Source organism: Dermacentor variabilis, chromosome 6 (genome assembly GCF_050947875.1).
Source record: "Dermacentor variabilis isolate Ectoservices chromosome 6, ASM5094787v1, whole genome shotgun sequence".
In the NCBI taxonomy this organism is placed as follows: domain Eukaryota; kingdom Metazoa; phylum Arthropoda; class Arachnida; order Ixodida; family Ixodidae; genus Dermacentor; species Dermacentor variabilis.
In genome coordinates this window covers 111,027,361-111,044,336 of record NC_134573.1, presented here as the reverse complement: position 1 = coordinate 111,044,336, position 16,976 = coordinate 111,027,361, and the positions used below count along the sequence as shown (strand labels likewise).

General features: G+C 45.6%; 1 protein-coding gene across 1 annotated transcript in view; it reads left to right on the top strand.

The window, feature by feature from the left end:
* Faf2 (Fas-associated factor 2) overlaps positions 1-16,976 on the top strand; it is a 43,267-nt gene that overhangs the window by 10,664 nt on the left and 15,627 nt on the right. Inside the window, exons 6-8 of the mRNA XM_075695455.1 lie at positions 1,840-1,940; positions 7,730-7,815; positions 12,643-12,734. Of these exons, the coding sequence (XP_075551570.1) occupies positions 1,840-1,940; positions 7,730-7,815; positions 12,643-12,734 (279 nt within the window). The remainder of the gene's footprint in view (positions 1-1,839; positions 1,941-7,729; positions 7,816-12,642; positions 12,735-16,976) is intronic.

Below are 16,976 nucleotides of genomic sequence, written 5' to 3'. Positions count from 1 at the left end.
ATGCTCTGTGGGTACTAGTCGCCATCTTCGTCCTCCCTGTCGCCAAAACGAACGCTGACCTGTGCCTGACCCTGGATCTAGGAGAGTTGCCCGGAAGAGCTGTGCAGCATCACGCCCGAAGCCTCGACGGACACGCCGGGGAAAGCACGCTTGAAAAGCTACCCGGCCATTACAGACATGCTGGCCCCTGTGTCCAGCTCCATGGAAATGGGGTGCCCGCAGATTTCGACGGTCAGCATGTATGGTGGCACAGACGACGGTACAAAGCCTGTGTGCCACATGTCGAAAATCGGCGGGTCCTCGGCCACGACGTGGAGCCTGGCCGCAGAAGAACTTGAGCTTGCTGCCGCACGCCCCCGCCGCATACCCTTGCGACGACTACTCTGGCCGTGGGCTTGTCCGGTACCTGGGCTTGAATCAGGCTGCTGCTGCTGTTTGCTGTTCGTCCTCCCCCTTGCTGTTCGTCCTCCCCCAGTGTCACGAGGATCCCATCCTCGTTGCCAGTGTCACGATCCACCTCGGGTCGTGAACAAGGGAGGGCTTGTGGCACGCTCCGATAGACGGACGCTCCGCAGCGTGGTGGTGCTGAACGATGACTGACCGGCGAGCAGCCGTGCTCGTCGGTGTTTATTGTGGTGCGGTGATCAATGCTGCCTGCCGAGCTTTAGCAGGCCACCGAGCTTGGCGGGCGAACCAAGATTATGCCCGAAGGGGCGTCACATACTTGCTACACCACGTGCAGTGGTTCAGTGGCCACGGCCTTCTGCAGCTGTGCACAAGGTTGCAGGCTTGGCTCTCGGTTGCAACAGCCACATCTTGATATGATTGAAACTTTAAATTCAGCAGACTCCAGCGATTCCTTAAACTCTTCGAGTTCATTTGCTGCGACAAAAAATACTGATTTGAACCATTCACTGCTGTTGCAGCAAACTGTTGCCTGTGGTAAATGTATTCTGTAATAATTAAAAAATTCATGAATCATGGCCATGGCATGGCAATGCACGCACGCCGCATTATGAAATGGATGGACAGAGCAAGCTTTGTTTGGAACTCATAAATCTTAAGTGCCCATGTACTGAAATTCGGTTGCTCGTAAAAAGAAACAGAAGTAGTAGTCCGAACTGACTATGTGTCCTCTGCTATGGTGTCTCCACTACGGTGTTTCCACTATGGTAGCCCTGCATTGCTTTGCGTGATTAAACCCAGTTAATCAATCAACCAATCGCTTAGTTGAGCTTATATTTCCTATTAAAACCACTCAGCTCATACTTTCTTCTTGTACTTATGTACAAAAAGACTGAGATAGGAAAACACCGACAAATGAATGGTGCACAAACTTACAACTGGTTTATTAGTTTAGTGAAGCGATGAGCAGGGCTAGTTGGTGCACATTCGTGATTATGCTGCGCTGAGTTTTAACACCGAAAGACTGAAAGACCACAAGATGGAAGGATGAAATGCAAACTACCAACTCTTAAGTTTTGTCAGTGAACACCTGTACAAACATAGTGATAGGAGTTTTATTTTAAAACTCAATGCAACAAAATTATGGTTTATTAGTGTCAGGTCATGTATGTGTAAATGATAAAAATCAGATTGAAAAAGAAAGAGCAAGAGAGGGGGAACACATGAATCTTTGCTTATCTTGCTCGGACAAGCCAGTCCAACAGATTATAAGTTTTTCATCTTTTCGTACATAGTGCAAGAAGAAAGTAAGAAAAGCCACCAACTAGCCCCTTTCGTCACTCTTTTGATCCACTCAGTCCAATGCTCAGCTAGGAAGGAAAATCAGACTTAGAGCCTTCCATATTGTTCACTGCCTATCTCTTCCCCTTGCAGTGGGCACAGATCCCCTGGCTGATGTGTTGAACTTTATCCAAAGCTTTGAGACCAGATATGGGAGCAATCATCCAGTCTTTTATCAGGGCACATACAGCCAGGTGAGTCTGGGTTTTTGTGTATCATTCTTTCTTCGTAGGCTTGGTGCGTGAAATGAAGCCATTCATCTTAGGAAAATGTGAATGGAAGGTGCCTATATTGATGGTATCCATCACTGGACTTAGTTGTGATGGAAGCTTTCATGGTGAAGAAGGGTTCTTTTCAACCACCAGATTGATTGATTGTGGTGGCTCAGGGGCTACAGCAATGTTAAAGGGCCCCTCACCCGGTCTGGCCATTTTGAGATAACAAGCTGAGTGAATACAATGCACGTTAATGATCGTGTGTGCAAAGAATGTGCCACAGAAAGAGCTTAAATTTCAAACCAAACGCCATTTGCCCTTCCCCTCGCGAGTGCCGTGCTTCCAGCTGCATATGTGCGCCTATGTACATGGAAGTGCTGTGACATCGCTTATAGTGACACATGACTTGGAGAATTATTCTAAGTGACAGCAGTTATTGATTTGATCTATTGCTTCAATAGACAAATTAAAGCTTAAAGGGACACTAAAGGTTACCAGAAACTCAAGTTAAAGTGGTAGAGCAATGTTCTAGAACGTCTAAGGCGTCAATATAATCGCGAACAGAGCTTTAGTAACCGAGAAATTGAGGTAAATGCATGACACGATTTGAGACCCCCCAGCGACATTCCGGTACTAGCCCGATGACGAAAGGACTCCTCATAATTTGTGTTACTAATACTCAACTACTCGTATTAAAAATATCATTTCATTCGATTATAAGACGGAAGAAAATGCTACTTGTCTACGTCTATTCGATTCTAAGAAAAAATAACATTTTGACGTTACCCTTCAGTAATATGGGTGTTCGAAAGGTTTCGTTTTCGCTCGACTCTGCGCGCTCGACTCTGCGCCGCGCACGCTTTGGAGTTTCAGTAGTTTCGTTATCGCGTCGTGCTGTGAGGGTTCTGCTGGCTCGCGAAACTTTCATTTGGAACAAGCAGCGAAAATGCCACGTGCATGTGATGTCGCGGGAAGCCCTCGTTGCTTTCCCGCTCCGGAGAGCCGGTGTCGAGGCCGCCGTCGTAGTACGCAACGACGCCGGCAGTGCGAGCCCTCAGCAGCAGGTTGCGCTCGTCGGTGCTCAAATCGCTGAAGTTGAGCCCACCATCGCGAGCCAATCTGTAGGTGTCAGGGTCCATTGCGACGAGCGTCGAAGTTAGCGTCATAGAATGAAGTACCAGCTTATGGGCGTCTTGCGCTGGAGTTTGAGGTATAGTAGCGGCGCCTGGTGGCGGTGCGGGAAACGACATCTGGGTCGTGCCAGCTTGGGTCGTATTGAGCCCTGGCTGTGGCGAAGCACGTTTCTAGGCCGAGTTTTGCGTCAATTCGCACATTTTTATGCCCTGTTGCGAGTGCGAAAAGGCTCGTCGCTTCTCACAGACCACGCCGACCACACTGCGAGCTCGCCGCAGCCTATAGTTTAACGAAAAAGGACTCTCCGTGTGCCGTGGGACGTAATGTGGGACGTAATTCGTTTCTCCTTCCGCTAGCCACCATACTCCCGCTTTCGCTCTGCTGTCGGCTCTGTCTTGGCTCTGTTTCTGGCCGCGCGTTCGCATTTTGCGCAGAAAAGCCGTAGCGCCGTCTGCGGACGCCGTTCTACTCACCGATGGCGCAACGTCACTATGAGACCATGATGTCAGTACTCCTCGATCGGAGGGCGGGCGATTTGAACTGCGCTAGAGGTACGCGGACGCTTCAGAACGCATTTTCTCTTAAAATAAGTCTCTCCTTGGCACGAAACAAGCGTTTCGAGGTTTCTGTGATGGTATTTCAACAGTTTACGTTGACTTAATAGTAACCTTTAGTGTCCCTTTAAAAAATAATAAAAACTACAAACTGAATGGCTGCGTGTCATTGTTTTACTTTGCATCGTAGCAAGAGAGATGTACTTCCGTTTCATCTGCTTGTTCCATGTCCCATGTCGTGCAGTCTCGCACACACAGAGTAAAACTATGTCATTTTCTACCGTGTTCCAGCTTGCGATCATGCTCTGTGATCTGCTTGCGTCCGCCTCAGTGTTCATGCAGCACTGACTTATACCGCTAGTCGTGTTCAAGTGTACAGCGAGCAAAATCGTGTGCTGTGCAAAACTAGACAAACTCAACAGCTCGCACGCAACACCGCCAGCGGAAGTGTGCCGTGCAGAAAGAAAGTGAGGGGAAAAGAAAGAAAAAAAAAAAAGAAGGCAGGGCCCATGACGTATGCATCACACGATCTTCCAGCTCCGGTATAGGAGAATGTAGGGCAGGAATTTCGCTGGGAGCAAGTGGAAAGAGTGTCTGTGTTGGCGGTGATGCACACCTCTCAAAATCATGGGTTTGCGGCACTGAAATATTTCTATCTCAGCTATTAATTACCCAATTTGAAAAATTCTTGCTGTAGAACACTCCCTTGAGGACACGTAACAATGTCCAGCATATAACCAAAGTTTGCTTTGTGTCCTGGCAAGGGGCCCTTTAAGGGTGCTGACATTACATTCCTGACTTGTGACTTTGTTTTGTTCTTTTGTTTTGTTAAATGTCCAAACCCTCTAGTCTAAATGCTGGAATAAATACTGGTGGCAAGTGTAGGAATGTGCTAACTTTCTGTAACACTAATCTTCAAATGTGTGTACTTTCATACAGGTGCATGTTCAAGGGACACCAAAGAGGAATGTTAAGCTGAATTCCAGGATACTAAAAATGTCAGTCATGAGCATAATCTTGCTAAGCCAGACAAAAACGAAAAAAAAAGGGGGGCTTGCTGTTTCCACGCCAGCACTTCCTGATGACATCACATTTAGACAGAATTTGCTGGGATACGCAGTAGAACCTCAATGACACCAATCTCTCTGGATGGCACAAATATTTGTAGCACCCAAAATTTGTATCACCCCAAAACGTAAGAAAATCGGGAAATTAAGGAGAGATGCGGTGATGGAATGTGCAACTTGCTCAGAATTTCTGATTCTTTACTTTTTTCTTTCGGCAATCCTAAGACCTTTCTTTATCTGATGGTGAAATACAGTTAAACCTCAATATAATGAACTTCGACTTAGTGAAATTCTCGGTATAACGAAGTATTTAACTTTTCATAACCTTTCGTCCATAGAACACCATATATTTAAAATCTCATATAACGAAGTGTGTTTGTATGCGATTTCAATAGAACGAAATTTCACTGCCGCCGCAAAGGCATACCGAGACAATAAATGGAAACTTCTGTGGAAGCAGATGGTCAGATGATTGAATTACAAGTGGCTGCTTGCAAACACGCCTCTCAAATCGCGCGCCGCCACGCAAGGAGCAACCGCGGAAGTGGAGCCGCATCATGTTCCGTATAAAGTCCAAGTGCGATAAGATCCTATCGTGCCCCGTGCATGGTGTGCTTTAGGTATGAGTGAAAGTGCGCGAGGGTGGGACAAGAAAAATAGTGGCTTCACGAGTGACGCCTTCCCGCATGAGCAAAGGGGAAAAGAGGGAGGGGAGCGAGCTCGCGGTAACGCGATCAAGCGCGCACGAGAGGGCAGAGGGGGGGGGGGAGTAAGTTGGCGCGTGCCTCGATTTCTGGCGCATCTCTGCGGTGGCAGCACATGGCTGTAAGCGTGGCTGAGCGCATACGCAGCTGCATACCCTGCTTTAGGGGCAATCTGCCGCATGTGCAAAGAGTGGGCATGCCAAGATGGCATGGCACCATGTAAGCTGTCTTTCCGTGCGTTTAGTATTGGAGGTTGTGTAATCTCGAGTTTCCGTGATGCGTTGGAGCGAGAGGCAGACGAAGCATTCGCTGCCCACTGCCGGCGCTTTTCCTGATAGCGTCGCCCCAGTGCGGGCGATGCTATCAGCCGCAGGGGTGGAGTGCATGCGAAAGTATAGCCAGCTTCATTTAAGTCGTACTGCCGATGTGAAGATATCATTGAAGTTACGTGGCATGAAACCGTATCATTCGTCGCCTACTACGAAATTTATTAACACGAATTGCTTTCTCATTCAAATTTGCTTTTTTCGATTGCCAGATAATTCGGAAAATTCTGTGGCTCTTCTCCATGCATTAAAAATCGATCGACGACTGTACTTATTTGCATAAAAGATCAGATTTCAATACAACAAAATTTCGATATAACAAATCAAATTTCTGATTTTACCAACTTCATTATATTGAGGTTTAACTGTGTTTGTGAAAAATACGCAGCGAAATTTTAGAAAATTGCACCTTTTTGGTGTGTTGCCATTGAAATGACTTTCTGCTTGACGTTCTCTGTTGCTGTGTTGCCCACCCTACAGGCTGCATACTTGCTGGTATGCTTCGTAGTTCTTTTCCTCCACTGTGAATCAACATTATTTCTGTACAAATACTTGAACGCTCTTCCAGCTCATTAACTTTCTTCCATATCCCTCAGTCGTCCTTCATAATTAATTTTACTGTGAGCTTCCCTCACTTCAAAACTTGTCCAGCTCAGAAAGATACATGTTTGTACGCCACCTATAGCAGTGTGCAGCCGGTGCAGCTATGAAAGTACAATGAAGACCAACATTGCAGCAGGTTGTGGTGTGTTTTGCGAGTGAATTTTAGACCGCAGCTCTTGTTCCTGTGGCAAGCGTCGGCGACGCAAAGGCGCGTTTATAGTCTAATGTTTTTGGCATGTGTCGCTTACCGCCAGTCACGCTACACAGCTTGCACTGTGTCAGCCACAATGTCGTCCCCTCTAGATGTGTGCGCTGTACCTGTGAGCGCTGCTCTCTTTGAAGCATGCGTAGAACGAACCCCAACCCTCGCACCATTTTGAACGACTGACTGCGACCATCGACAAATTAGCATGGGCACTTTTTTTTCTCTGCACCATGCATTGTGGGTCGGCACGACGAATGTGCAAATGGAGCAAGAATCATTTCAATGTCGGGCATGTCAGACTGCATTGGCTGCGTCCGGTTGCATTGCTTCGAACTATAGATGTTGTTCTCACCAACGTGGTGGAGCATGGGTACGTGCGCGCGCACTCATGCTGCATGCCTTAACCTAGCTATTTTTCTTCTGACTTTCATTATTTCGAATTTTGTATAATTCGAATTTTCGTAGCGTCCCCGCAGAATTTAAATTAACGAGCTTTTACTGTAGTGTTTTTTTGGCAGCCTGCTTAGCAGTGATGGTATGGTTGATTGGTCTGTTCTTCTCTCTCCCAAATGTACTGACCGCCTTTTTCTTAAAGCAATTATTTCTCAGCGAACTCTCCCAGACTTTCTTGACTGTGGCTGCTGCTAGCTGCCGAATAGGCACGTGTCACGTTGCCTAGCACCTGTGTGTCAGACCACGTTCACACGAGAGCATGTGCATACACATCGGCTTCCATGAAGCCATGGAATGAAACAAGAAAAATCATGCTCATTTTTACCCCTGTCTTTTGCATCGCACTTTTCTCGGCACACATTTGGCCTCACCATTCTTTCTTTGACAAACATCACATTCATCTTTGTGACATCAATGTGTTAACATCTTGCAATGTGAATTTGCATTAACTGCTGTTTGCATTTCGCCTTATATTGCAAACTGTGTAGTGCATAAACAAACACTTCATTACGTTAAAGTTGTGACTAGTATGATGCATAAGTATAATCATATTACACGTTGCATAGATAACAATAAAGACAAATGTATGCATCACATTTGGTTTTATACCATTTAAGTAACCACTTCACGAAACCTCTGCTTCACACTGATTCCAACATATGCTTTACACTTGCGTAATTTAAGCACCTTCTCGTGCATATTGTCTTTCTCTATTCATGCAGGCCCTGAATGATGCAAAACGTGAACTGAAGTTCCTTCTCATCTACCTGCATGGCGATGACCACCAGGACACGCCAAACTTTTGCAGGTGAGTTGCTGTCGAAAGAGAGCCACGGAATGTAGAAAGGGGTGCAGGGGCATTGAGAGGTGAGGGACAACTCCCATTTATTTCCCTCCTGCTCCCTTATTGCGCTCCTCCCACCACTAAAGAGTGTTAATTAATTAATAAAGGGAAAATGAGGCATTGACCCGACCGTAGCAAATTTGAATGGATGGAAGTTTGGTTGGATGTCTCATTTTCCCTTTATTACTTAATACCTACCGTGGTTGCTCAGTGGCTATGGTGTTAGGCAGCTGAGCACAAGGCTGCGGGATCAAATCCCAGCCACGGCTGCCGCATTTCGATGGGGGCGAAATGCAAAAACACCCGTGTACTTAGATTTAGGTGAACATCTAAGAAGCCCAGGTGGTCGAAATTGCCGGAGTCCTCCATTACGGCGTGCCTCAAAGTCGAAAAGTGGTTTTGGCACGTAAAACCCCACAATGTAATTTTTTTATTACTTAATTCTCTCCACCTTGAGGGGTTCTGCACAACTACTGCGCCAACGTGCTAATTGATGTTCATATCTGCTCAGCCCGGCTGTTATTTGAAGTGCATGTGCTTCAGCACAAGCAGCCCTCCTTGTAAAAAGTCTTGCTACAATTATACAACAACTTCGGCCACTGGGTACTTGCCACTGGGTGTCTGCTTGAATAGACAAATTGGGCCACTGGGTATGTGAACATTGCCTGGTTAACATTCCTTCCTTTCTCTTGGCTGAACCCCCAGTATGGGTTTGGGCTTGAATAGACAAGAAGAGGCAGAAAGGGAAGAAGTCGGCGACAGAAGCATCCAAGTGCAAAGCGAACAAAATGGGACCAGAGGGTGCATTGAGCTTGGAGCGTTGAGCTACATAGAAATGAAGAAGGGAAGGCATTTCAGTAAACATCAAAGAAATCATCGCTTATCACCCAATCACACACATGTGTAGAATCGGTGAATTTTTATTGTTGCTTTTTATTGTACTTCCATTTTAAAAAAAGTGGCTTCAGTCATGATAGCATAAACACACTAATATACTCGGCTCATTTTTTTTTTTAAATGCAAGTCGTCAACACTGACAAAAGGACTAAGGACGATTACACAGTGGTAGCAATTTATTGAGAATAAAAGAGAAAATTGGCCTTCTTGCAGCTAGGTGCTGTTTACATACCGTGCTTGAGAATGTTCATAACTACGTATGAATTTTGTAGCACCTGTGTTAAACCTTCAATGCTTTACTTTAGTCACCATGCTTCTGTCATCTCTCTGTTGTGTGCTGTGTTAGCTGCTTCACCCATGTTCACATTGAGGTTTAGCACAGCCTTGTGCCTGGATAAGATATAGTAAATTTGCATTTGTAGAAACAACTTCGCTATTTTTATGACGTATTGCTTATTGACATACAGTATTTTTCTTGTCCCCCTTGAACTCATGGTATCTGCATGGAACTGTTTCAGTGTTCCGGTTATGGAAAGGTTGTATTAAAGTAGAATGGTGTACTGCAGTGCAAACTATTTGAAATAGTGAAAAGGAATAGCAGAAAAGGCATCGCTAGAATATTGCGGCTGTGGAATGTCTAGGCTAAAGGCAAGGATATGTGCGTGCAGCCAGATGTGTTGACAAACATATTTTCAGATGATCACTTTTGAAAATTTTCGCCTTATTTCGTGTAACTAGCAGTGGATGCATCGACAGGTGGCAGCTTTCTATACTGTGAAAGGATAGCATGCTTCGCACTGTGCCAAGGATCGCCCGTAGACACCGACGCATCTTGCGCTAGTCATGCGAATTTTAAGGTATCTCCGTAAGTGATGAACTGAGAATAATGCACACCTTTCTTGGCCGCTTGTGGTTGGCGACTGTACAGTAAAAGCATGTTCATTCGAATTCTGCAGGGACGCTACGAAAATTCGATTTATACAAAATTCGAAATAATAAAAGTCAGAAAAAAAAATAGCTGAGTTAAAGTGCATATATATTCCGGCGTAGCAGGAGTGTTTGCGCATGCGAATTGACGGCCCTGCTTGAGTTAAAGTGCATATATATTCCGGCGTAGCAGGAGTGTTTGCGCATGCGAATTGACGGCCCTGCTCAAATCTCAAAGGCCATGCTTTTTTGGTACTGCGAGCACCGATAAATGTCACGGCCGCCATTTTTTAGACATTAGACATTTTTAGTGTAGCGTATGCTATAACATTGCATACGCTAAAAAATAGCGGGTTGTCACTGCGCATGCGCTGAACGCTAAAAGAAATAGCGGGTATAGCGGGCGTACGCAACGCAAACGAGTTAGCGTTAGCGTTTTTTCGTGGTTTGCGGAGTTTGCATGAAACATGGCGGTGGTCCCGGCTGCCCGCTTCAAATTGAAGTTGGCGTTGCTTTTGTAAAATCCACTTTGTTCGTAGCAAATGATTGTGTAAATGGCTTTCGCTTAGTCTCAGGCCGCTTCGACGACAGAGTATTATAGATAATCTCATGTTTTCGAGATCGCTTCTCGTTTCGAACGAGTCGAAGCCTAACGGAAGAAACGTTCGAGATGTCAGCGCCACCTATCGTTCCAGTCGGGAAATAGCCACAATGACGGCGTATGGCCTCTGAGATCCGAGGATCTCGCCAGCCAACTAAAGCTAAAGAACGAGCGCTGCTTAGTGTACGCTACACTATAGCGTATAGTGTAACGCTATAAGCTGCGTACGCTAAACTGAAATTGTTTATTACCTAGTGCAGCTTCTCAGCAGAACACCTCGTAGAGAAAGAGCATAGCCTACAAGATGTAAAAATGATAAAAGAAAAAAAAAGCACATGCAGCATCATGCTCGCATTTTTATCTTAAAGGTCTTGACAGAGGGAAAGGACTGACCTGCAATGGAGGTGCCGGCCATGCCTGGCCTGGCACAAACGTGTCTCTCTCCAGTCGGCCCTAACAAAGGGCTGTAGATGGAAAGAGCAAAGCTGTGTGGCTCGCACGGTGATGCCAGCGTCGCCACCGTACTCCCGTGCACTAGCGCTCTCACCATCCACCATGCCGTGGAGTTCTAATTACTGGTGGCGGTGTGGATTTCAGTGTGAATTAGCGGGATGTGTTGCATATTGCTTTCACTATATTGTTAGACCGACCGCGGTGGCTACTTCTAATTATTTGAAATTTCTAATTAACGAGTTAAGAATTAACAAGCTTTTACTGTATGCAGTAAAACCTCATTGATTCGACCCTCGTTAATTAAAATAATCAGGACACGTCCTCTGGTCCCATCAGCCATGTACACTGCATAATGGAACCAAGGTCTTATTCATTCGGACATATTTGGCCACACATCAGTTAATTTGGACAAGTATCGGTGCGCAGTGAGTGCGGAGCACTGCAAATGTGCAATGCACAAGAGCAAAAGTGATGCTAGCAACCAATTGAAATGAAGCGGCCGAGTCCACATCGCCGAAGTCACCAGTGGAAATCATACGAGGAACGCTTCATGGCTATTTGTGCTTTTACAGCCTTCACTTGCGTTTACTGCTGCGCAAAGCACCGCATTTGCCGCGTGCTTTTATAACTCCACAGTAGCCATCCATGATCGACTGCAGTTTCGTCCGCAGCAGTTGTGGTAGACCGTGGTTTCGTTTTTGACTCGGTGCAATGGCTACGTAAACAATGTTACAAACACAGTGGGAGCTGCCGAGGATGAAGAGTGCTGGCTACATTGTGATAGGCAGGACATCTGTTTGGAGATCACTGGCAAAAAAAATAATTGGGATGTGTGAATTGGGATTGGGCAGCTTCCGCACTTCTCTTGTTAAAAATGGAAACAAGGTTTGCTGATTAATTCAGTCAATAAAAGCGTGTTGATGCAGTAGCCATATTTTTTTTATTGTTTTCTTGCTGCCCTCAATAACTCAACATTTGGTTAATTCAGACATGTCTGTCAGTCCCATGATACCTATCCGACTTAATGAGATCTCACTATGCCAACGCATTGCCTCCTTTACTAGATGCCTGCCACATGAGCAGAAAACCAACTGCCAACCCCTTTCCCTTTTCTCCTCTCCACTAGCGTCGATCGCAAGTACCACATGTTGCTGGCGGAACCACTGGGCACTACCTCGCATGGCTTCTGAAATCTTCAGCAGGTGTACGTGCTGATCTCGAAGGCCATTAACCTTAATCATAGCTCAGCGTATGTTTGCAGGCATTACAGGCAACAGCTACTCGAGAGCCAGACAACCAGCCTTTAAAACGGGCACTCAAAGGATTATGCCGATAGTGGTTTCACTGCGGTACCAACAATGTAAACACCACGCGCTGGGTTACAAGCCGTCAGCACCGCCCGGCGCCCGTGATAGTGTTGGTCGCAAACGCCACCTCACGATGCTTGTTTACAACTGAGGGCAGGCCTGTTGTCCTGGGAGCTCGAGCCAGTCCGCCGGCATCTAGTAAAGGAGGCAATGGCCGACGCATACAGCGCTGAGTCCCGTGAAATCTTGCGAAAGCAATAGTATCTCTGAAAGTGATTAACTGAGAATACCACCATAGAGGTAGTCGAGCACAATATGGCCCTACAATAACCTCAACTAAATATGTGCTCTGTCGCCATCTTGCGATGGCAATGTTGTTGCATCTGATGGCTCTGACGTTAGGCTGTTGCCAACGCCACAAACACAGTTTTGGTTTCGTATCTGATTGTAATATGCAGGCAATTTTCAAACCCATTTTCTCAGGAAAAGAGTGTTAAATTCAGGCAAATACGATACTGTATTGTTCTCCTAAAATGTTTCTCCAGTTTTCATTGCTTCTCACCTTCACTCATTTGATTGTGTTGCACGGTTGTGTTTTACTCACAGGGATGTGCTGTCATACCAGCCACTGGTGAACTTAATCAATGGTCACATGCTTTTCTGGGCGTGTTCTGTCAACTACTCCGAAGGTTACCGAGGTGAGGGAACATTCATCCATCTGTGGTGTGCTTAAATATCTTTTGCAGTAGTAGAGCATGATAATCTGCAAAGCACATTTATATTGGCTTGTCACTGTGACCTATCAAATACTCCTTAGGGTGCTCACCATCGTATTGCTCATTGAGAAGCTTGCGCATGGCCCTAGCCAAAATGCATGATATTATAGGGAAAGCTGTATTTGCCATGCTCAGCACTGATGCTGTCTCATTTCTCACAATCTCTTGTCTCGCTACATTGCGGTGCTTGAAGTAGCCGTAAATTGGCAATGAGATAGAAAGTCAAACAGGGGACTTGTGGTACCCCACTCCTGGAAGAAGGCCAATTTGGCTGTCAGAACACGATGAAACTTTTGGAAACCTTCTGAATGTGTTTTCATTGCACATTATAGTATTTCATGCTGAATCGTACTCTGTGCGTACCTACCAACTTTTATGATTTTATTCTAAAATGCCAGATTTTTATCGCTTGTAGTATTGACACAAATATTTTACGATTTTTTTCATTTGGTTACAGTTTCAGACTAAAACAATTTCAAAAGAATGACAAATACAGTTGCTGAGTGATATCTTAGGGCCTAATTTTTCGGGCCCATTGACTATGCGGGCATGCACAAGTGGCAGTGACATCAAGTGATAGAAGCTATTTTAAAAGCAAACTGAATTTTGAACAGCTGTCACAGGAATATTGCACTAAAGAGATACTGAAGAGAAATATGATTTCTTCTGTATTAGTAAATCGCCCTTCCACAATGCCAAAAACGCCACTCTTACTGCGATAAAATCCTAGGTAGGGCAGAAAAGGAGTAAAAACGAAAAGACGGGTGACGATGCAGACTTGAAATGAGAGCGCAGTGAACTTTTTCCAGCAGCATGAAGGCACAGAAGGATTTTTAAGGTCATTAGGTGAGATAACATTGATTGTGGCTGCTGGCTGATTTGCACAGAAGGCCAAACGCCCATCACGGATTGGATGAAACCAAGCAAGAGTACCACTTGAAGACTGTTTTCTATTAAGTACAGTGAAATAAATGCTTTTTTATGTCATTCTTCCCCTGCTTTAAGTCTACTGCAGTTACCGTTTTGAAGTAAGATAGTTGGATGCACCTGGTTATGTTGCCAATTATTCTTCTGATAAGACGAACACATTTTCATGATCCCTTCGAGTTCGTCTAAAAGAGATACAGAATAAAAAAATTTGTCGCTGAAATTTCTGGATCTAATGATAGCTATGGCACCGAGAGTGACTTAGGGCTCTATAACATAAAACTATTCCAAACTTTTCTATTCCAATTCTGCAATCAGCCCTCCCCGATTGGTCAAAAATTTTTTTGAACCACCCCCATGTCACCTGCCTGTCACGCGACGTCACGAAAACCGCGATAGCTCCCCATCTGGTATGACATGTAGACACTGATTATGCATGATTTGACCGAACAAAAGAATAATAGTTATTTCTTATTTGACGCGTTTTCGCCATTAGCCCTCATTTCTTATTTGACGCGTTTTCGCCATTAGCCCTCGACTACAGGTCAAACTTTTTCGGGCTGCACCCACTTCACCTGCCTGTCACACATCGTCACAAAACCGCAAGAAAGCACCATGTCAAAATGACGTGTACATGTTAAAGATGCATTATTATGCCGAACAAAACTGAATTTTCTTCTGAATAGCCGCAGGCTGCCCCGTTCCGAAAGGAATAAAAGATGGCTGCCACCGATCGCTCAGGCACTGGCTACTTGCACTTGCCGGCGAGCATGGATTTATTTGCGTATAATAAAACCTTTTGCATGGCCTTGTAACGTTTTCGAGCACTTTCGGCACGTTTACGACCTCGTTCTGCCAACTCTTTGCTGAGGATCCGTTCCAGCAGCATTCTTAAGCTTCTGTTGCATGCCGCAGTGATTTTCAACCAGCCACCGCAAGCTAAGTAAGGGAAAGTGGACCAATCGCAGACGCCGGCACCACCCTCTTCGTCCAGTTATCGATTTTCGGTGCAGTAGCTTGGCCCCATCAAAGCCCTCTCCACTTAAGCATGTTCCTAGCCTCTTGTCATCCAATTAGGTAAGACAAACCGCTCAATGTAGGCAATGTTATTTGTTTTTCAAGCAGACAAAAGTGACCTATGAACGAGAAGAGCATTTGATTGGTCTGTTCAGACAACCTTGCGGGTGACCGCCCGAAGCTTGTGTAGGCGTTACGCAAATTTGACATCAAGAGATTGGAATAAAAACATATTGGGATAGCTTTACATTATAGGGCCCCAAAACAACACTCTTTCTGAACAGAAATGAGCAAAAAGTAATTATTTTAATGAATATTTCTCAAATCAGTGGCCTCCTCTGAAGGCTCCGGCAAAATTGGATATCTTGTCACACTTACCTGCCTCACTGCTTCCTGCCCATTGCAAGCAATCGCCTGCGCTGAGCGCACGAAAGGGCCAGTTTGACGTTTGGTGCGACACGTTTGCTTTGTTGTTCGACTGTCCAAATCCTACCGCTTCCTCATGTGAACTGTTCAAGAATCTCATCTTTCCTCTTGTGGTTTGATGTTAGGAGCAGCCATATCAATGCCGAAGGTCTGCTGCGCGCAATGGTGCCAAAATACTTATCCCATAAACTACTGGTTTGTTCACGCTGCAGAGGTGCCGTTTGGCAGTAATTTGTTGTTTATGTGACGTTCTGACCCAGATATTTGGCCAAATTTGCCTGAATGACTCGAAATTCGCTTTGTCTGCAGAGACGAAGAACGAAACAAAATGTAGATATCGCCTACATGATAATGGTAGTGCCATCTCGCTCCCGCCAAAAGAAGGAGCGCACTGCCGCGAAGAAACAACAGGGGAGTGGGCGTGTTAGCTAGCACAGAAGGAAAGTGTTAAGCTGAGGTATATGGTACCTGCTCGCCACCTGTGTTCCCTGTAGCTGCCAGTTCTGCAGGCTGTGCATAAAAGCTTTGCATAAAAGTTCCTCTGTATTTTATGCGCTAGCAGCGGTGCCATAACATACGACCCAGTGGGCGGAGGAAACAGCTTTGAGCCAAACGTAATTTCCCTACGTCGCCTGACATTGCATAGTCCGAGGCGTAAGTGTCCTCCCTCTGCTGAAACCAAACATGGCAAAGCGTTTGTGTGACTTGACCACGCTGGGCGCACAGCCACGGATGCAACACTGTCAATGAGGCGTGCGCCTCCCGTCTCGCTTTCTCATTAATGACAGGTGCAAGGTTGTGAACTGAGCCACAGGGACCGCATTTATATCTGGTTTCCACGTATGATGCCACCCTTGATCTCTCAAGGTCTACGCGTGTCCGTGCAATGCACAGCGTAAACGCTTACCACGTTGCTGGTCCAGGCTGCCTTGGCACCGCGGAGGGGGACTGCTGCGGCAGGTCGTCGTCATTGTTGCTAGATGACACGGACAGATTGTACGCATGTACCTTTATCGTGTGTAGTCGTTCAGTAGGTCGCTCATTGAAGTCGGAGTCATAATCTCCGCTCACGCCATCATTCTCACTAGAACTTACCATTGTGCATTGTGCAACGTGGGGAAAACAAAACAGTGCGCAGCCGGTCAGTTCGCCTCATCGCTGCTAAAGGTAAATGTGATGTCAGATCCGCCGGCTTGTTGTCAGAAGCGCGTTGCATGTGACCCGGTGGCCTCTTAGAGAGCGTCAAAAATAAAGCCATCCGCTCAGAAATAACACAGATAATGACTATGTACAAGAGCAATCGTGCCTTAGAAATGCAAATGTGGTACTTTCTCAATATTCTTGGATTTTTATTCTGTATCCTTTTAAAGGGTGTCTACTGTACACAGGAAGAGAGGCAGAGATAACGAACATTTTATTGAACCAATAAAGACTTGCAGTTTCACCTGAAAGGCAAAGCACCAATCGCGATAGCAAATTAGCAGATAGCTATACGCAGTAAAGATAGTAGTTTTATTGGCCGTATAAACATCTAAACATTCGCTTACTGACTATATAAACCATAATATAATGCATAAGTGCGACTGAACGAGGATGTAGAAAAAAACAGAAACAAGAACAGCACTCTGTCTCTGTGTGTTTGTTTCTTTCAATGTCCTCGTTCAGTCGCGCTTACACATTCTATCATGTATTCAAACGAACTAGCCTGCCAACATGTTTTAACTAAATTAACAAGCACAGTGTCACGCGTGTACCAGTAAACGTGAACACATCTAGCTCGATGAGCGCAGGAAC